Source organism: Gekko japonicus, unplaced genomic scaffold, assembly GCF_001447785.1.
Source record: "Gekko japonicus isolate JY-2015 unplaced genomic scaffold, Gekko_japonicus_V1.1 scaffold1082, whole genome shotgun sequence".
In the NCBI taxonomy this organism is placed as follows: Eukaryota; Metazoa; Chordata; class Lepidosauria; order Squamata; family Gekkonidae; genus Gekko; species Gekko japonicus.
This window is the reverse complement of record NW_015173155.1, coordinates 313,670-319,282: the sequence shown is the minus strand read 5'-3', so window position 1 is coordinate 319,282 and position 5,613 is coordinate 313,670. Positions and strand designations below refer to the sequence as shown.

Genomic DNA, 5,613 nt, shown 5'->3' with positions numbered 1-5,613 from the left:
TTTTTGTTTTAGCCTCAGGAAGGAGGGCTCCAGAGCAAACTAATTTATGCAGCAGCCAAATCTGCTCACAACTTTAATGCCAATAGCTCACAAAGTAGGATTTTTGCTCACAAGACTCCACAGCTTAGAGGGAACATTGGCTGAGAGAGCTCTTTTGAGAACTGCTGGTGAGAGAACAGCTCTGAAAGTTCTTGTAACTGACCCAAGGTCACACCAGCAGCTGCATGTGGAGGAGTGGGGAATCAAGCCTGGTTCTCCCAGATTAGAGTCCACGCACTTAACCACTACACCAAACTGGCTTGTAAGATTGTAAGCTGCTCTGAGACTCCTTCAGGTAGTGAAGGGCGGGGTATAAATCCAATCTCCTCCTCCTCCTCTCCTTCCCCTCCCCCAAAAAATCTTGCTGGTCTCTGAGGTGCTGCTGGACTCGAATCCAGGGGTCCCACAGCAGACCGTCACGGCTACCCTTTGAAAATCTCCCCTTTGACAGTGTCTCACCAGTGCCCACTTCATCCCCCACATCGGGACCGGAGAGGAGAGCTTCCAGTCCTACCAGCTGCTGGTGCAGGCCATGGACGAGATCGAGAGGAGGACCTTCCACGAATGGACCCAGACCCTGGACAAGGACTGCCTGAAGCGCCTGGACACGCCCCTCCTCGTCCTCAGCACCGAGAAGCCGGGGATGCTGGACATCAATTTTGACAAGTAAGCAGCCCCCCCACCCCCCAGAGCCGGCTGGGCGGCTACGGCTAGCTGCCGCTCTCTCACGCTGCCCCCGGGCTTCCTCTCTTTCCAGGCACGTGCTCAGGTTGTTTGTGGAGATCCACTATTGGGACAGGTTGCTTTTCGAGATCCCCCACTACGTGGTCGAGCTGTACGACAGGAGGGAGGATTTGCGCAACCTGCGCGAGAACCTGCTGCTGGTGACACGCGACTATAACAGGTTTGTGGCCCTTCGCAGCGGTGCCTCCCTGAGGCCCTGGTGTCCCCCCCCCCGCCAGCCTGTGGCTCATTGGCAGAGCCTCTGCTTGGCTTGCAGGAGGCCCCGGGTAGGAGATGACGTGAAAGGCCTTCACCAGCCTGAGAGTCTGGAAAGCCGCTGCCAGCCTGAGTAGACGATACTGACCTCGATGAACCAGGAGGTCTGATACTACAAGGCAACTTCATGTGTGAACCCTGTGGCTGAGTGGCAGAGCCTCTGCTTTGCACGCAGAAGGCCCCCGGTTCAATCCCCGACATCTCCAGCTGAAAGGACCAGGCAGGAGGTGGCGGGAACGACCTCTTTGCTTGAGACCCTGGAGAGAGAGCGGCTGCCAGTCAGAGTAGACAAGACTGTCCATGACGGACCGAAGGGTCTCATTCAGTATAAAGCAGCTTCCTGTGTGTTCTTGTGTGTGCGTATCTGCATCGTATCCAGGGGTGCCGTGGGAGCGCCAGGCAAGGGCCTGCTTTGAGCAGAAAGGGCAGCGATGCCCGGTGGAGTGGGGTTTTTTTTCCGCTTATGGCAGTGGTTTCCCCGCCTTTTGGGCTTGATAAGTCACGTCCAAATGTACTTGGTATGGTGACCCACTTAAGAAATGAAACAGAGCTTGCACAGGTGAAGGAAATATAAGAGCCTGGCCCATCTTTCATGAGCCTTGCAGCCCACTTTTGGTTCAGGGCCTGCAGGCTGGGAAACGCTGATGTACGAGACCTGTGTTGTCTCACTTAATAGTTGTTGTTGTTCAGTCGCACAGTCAAGTCCAACTCTTCATGACCCCATGATGGGCCACATCACGCCAGGCCCTCCTGTCTTCCGTTGTGCTCCAGAGTCTGCTTAATTTCATGTTCGTTGCCTTGATAACACTGTCTAACCATCTCATCCTTTGCCGTCCCCTTCTTTGACGTTCAGTCTTCCCCAGCATCAGGGTCTTCTCCAGTGAGTGCTCCCTTCTCATTGGGTGGCCAAAGTATTTGAGCTTCAGCTTCAGTATCTTCCAGGGAACAGTCGGGGTTGATTTCTTTTAGGACTGACTGATTTGATCTCCTTGCAGTCCGGGGGACTCTCAAGTCTTCTCCAGCACCATAATTTGAAAGCATCTATTCTTCTGCGCTCGGCCTTCCTTATGGTCCAACTCTCGCAGCCATACATGACTACACTTAATAGTGGGGGACTGCATTTTTCCAGGGCCTTGGGTGCTGCACCTGTGGTTCCTTCGGGGAGCTCTGTCTGGGGTGCTGCCCTAGCTGCAGAGCTGGATCTTGGGGAGGAGCAAAGGCAGATCAGTGACCAGAACTGCCTGTGGGGTCTTGTGCCTGCTGGGTGGGGCAAAGCTCTCGTCTGAGAGGGGGCACGCCTGCTGGTGAAGTCTGTCCTCGAGGGAGGGTGGACCTCCTCTTCCCCCCTGGTTGTGGGCTGATGCAGCGAATGCGGCAGAGAGGGAAGCTGTGGCCCCGACGGTTGTGCTGGTGCATTATGGGTCAGGTGGCCCCTGCGTGGCCACGTGCTGACCCCAGTGGCAGCAGGAGGAGTCTCTTTCCCCTTGATGGAGTTGCTGGGTTTGAGAGGAGATCCAGTCAGCCGTTTGCTTTCCGCCCAACGTTCCCAAAGGTGTGTTTGGCATGTGTGTGCGTGTGTGGGGGGGTGCGCCTCTCTCTTTGCTTTGCCACAGTATTTTCTGAAGTGTGACATGGAGGCGTTTCTCTACAAAGAGAGTGTTGTTCGAAACGAGCTTTGTCTTGGCAGCTGTATTTTTTATCATGACACAAGTGTAAGCACTCCTTTTGTGCTGGCGTCTTTCCACTTGGGAATTAATTGGAGACCAAGCTGGTGCCGCGGGAGAGAAACGGGGGCCTGCACTGGAGCCCATCCTCGACAAATCCCTCCCGGTTGTTTTTTTGGGGACGGTTGAGCTGTCCTGGGCTTTAGAAGCCAGATCCTGATCGAGGACCGCTATCTGCATTCACAGGGAGACAGCCTCCCTTGTAGCCAGAACCAAATTCATACCACCCCCAAGTTCTGATCTCCCATCACAGGGAAGGAAGGTTGGGCGGGGGGGGGAGACCTGCTGTACGGCCGGGTGGTTAAAAGACAAGTAGGGATAACTAATCCTGCTTAAGTGAGCCTGAATGCGTGTTGTATCCTTCGAAATCTGCCACAGCCCCTCCGCCTGAAGCCTGCAATCAGAACCGATTTATGCAAATCGGATGCCTGCGGCTGAATTGAACTTTGCATAATGCGTGTTCCGCTGCGATCTTGGCAGAATCCGCGAGGTTTTGGCTGGGCCCGGTGTGGAGGGGGAGGCAGGGCCGGGTCTGTGGCCGGGCCTCACGCCTGCCGCCTTGCCTGCCTCCCCAGAATCATCAGCATGCTGACCGCGGAGGAGAGGGGCCTCTTCCGAGAGCGCATCCGCTACCTTGACCGGAAGATCCAGCCGGGCCTCAAGAAGCTCCATTGGTCCCTCAAAGGGGCCAGCACCGTCTTCATCTCCGAGTGCCGCCTTCATGCCAGCAAGGTCTGCCGCCGGTGGGGTGCCCAGGCCTCCTCTTCTCTTGGGTTCCCAGGACATGGGGAACGGGGCGCTCATCTGGTTCCCGGGGCCTGCTAGCAGAGCCATCTTCTCCACCGGCATCGTTCCCCGCAGGACTCTTTGGGGTTTCATGGCCTTCAGGGTCTCTTGTAGTCGTCCCCAATGTGGCTCCCTGACATCACCGGAAGTGTGTCAGAAGGCAACACCCACCGCTCAGGCTCCACTGGACTGTGTTGGATTGCTAGCTATGGGGGGGACGGGGACATGCAGATCTGTCCTCGCAGAGGAGGGAGAGCTTGTACCTGAATAAAACTTGGCCTTAAAGGTGCCACTAGACTGTTTTGGGCCTGGGGGCTGGAGGGAGCCTCTGCAAGTTACCTGGCTGCTTCTTGCTCTGACTGAGGGCTGCTGGGAGCAGTGGGCGGCGCTTGCTACACGTGCCCGCCCCCTGGGCTCTTTACTGCCGGAGCTCCGCTCCTGTGCGCTCCTGCAGGAAATGACCCCTGATTGCAGGCATCCCCAATGTGGCTCCCATAGGAACCATGGTGCCCACCATTGGGTTTCCTGTGGCCCCCCCCCGTGCATTTCTTTCCCAAAGCCAAACCTTGAAACAGCTGTCTTCGTAGCAGGAAGGTGCTTGGTGTGCAACTTCCCAAAATGTTGCGAGTGGCCCCAGTGCCTCATGAAAGCCATTTTCTGACTGGCCCCAGCCCTCCAGGGCAGCCATTTTGTGTTGGCACCCATTCCCAGTTATTTCCGTTCCAAAGGTGCCCGCGGGCTCAGCAAGAGTGGCCCCTATCCCAGTCTGTTGGGATGAAGGTGGGCTGGGTCCCGGTTGAGGCAAGGAGACCCAAAGTTTCCACCCAGCCTGACCTGGGCTGCTTTTCTACTGGGCTTCCCTGGGCTTTTGCTTTCCACTCTGCTGAGGTACCTGTGTGGACCGGAAAGACTTTGGCCTCTTTACAGGGCCCGCCTCTTGTCTGAAGCCCCCTCCCACCTCTTATGCAGCTCATTTTTTAAAAAACATTCCTGAGCTACCTTGCCTTGCTTCCTAACAGAGCTTAAGGTGGCGTACAGCATAGATAAATACAGGTGAAATACATAGAACAGATACATTCATTCATTCATTCATTCATTCATTCATTCATTCATTCATTCATTCATTCATTCATTCATTCATTCATTCATTCATTCATTCATTCATTCATTCATTCATTCATTCATTCATTCATTCATTCATTCAAAATGGTGGTCACAGCTAATAACAAAAAAAATATTCCCTGGTTGGTGGGAGGTTCCTGGCAATAGCCAGTAGTTGTTAACAGAGTGACAGACACCTCAGGTTGTTAACAGAGTGACAACCAAATAAATGTACAGAATGTATAAAATACATAAAAAACAAAAATGTCAAACAGTAATTTAGGACAGCTAGTAACTTAATCCAATAAAACTGTCTTCAGCTGCCCCCTGAAGATCGACAGTGAGGGGCCCCCGGGCACACCTTCCCTAGGGAGGTGGTTCTGTAGTCGTGGGGCTGCCACTGTAAAGGCCCTGTTTCGTGTGCCCATCGGATGAGCTTATTTGATTGATGGGACTGTCCGGAGGGCCTCTCCCTGTGATCTTAGTTCCTGGGCAGGAACATATGGGAGAAGGTAGTTCTTCAGATACCCCAGTTCCAAGCCACATAGGACTTTAACGGTCAAAACCAACTCCTTGCATTGGGCTTGGGAGCAGATCAGTAGCCAGTGTAATTGCTGTAATACTGGGGTCATAGGCAACGCTCCCTCTAAGCTGTGCAATCTTGTGAACAAAAATCCTACTTTGTGAGCTACTGGCATTAAACTTGTGAGTGAGCGATTTGGCCACTGCATAAATTAGTTTGCTCTGGAGCCCTCCTTCCTGAACTAAGACAAAAGTGTGTGAGCCAGAGGCTAAAAAACTGTGAGCTAGCTCACACTCACTCAGCTTAGAGGGAACACTGGTCATAGGCTCCCAGTAGCTGGCCCCCACCAGCAGTCTAGCTGAAGCATTCGGCACTAGCTGAAGCTCTTGAACAATCTTCAAGGATAGCCCCAAGCTGAGCGTGCTGCAGTAGCCCAGTCTC

The 5,613-nt window shown here is 54.0% G+C and overlaps 1 protein-coding gene across 1 annotated transcript in view; it reads left to right on the top strand.

Moving 5' to 3' along the window:
* DNAH2 (dynein, axonemal, heavy chain 2) overlaps positions 1 to 5,613 on the top strand; it is a 151,604-nt gene that overhangs the window by 49,329 nt on the left and 96,662 nt on the right. The window contains 3 exon segments of the mRNA XM_015422403.1: positions 491 to 705; positions 797 to 943; positions 3,338 to 3,494. Coding sequence (XP_015277889.1) covers positions 491 to 705; positions 797 to 943; positions 3,338 to 3,494 — 519 coding nt within the window.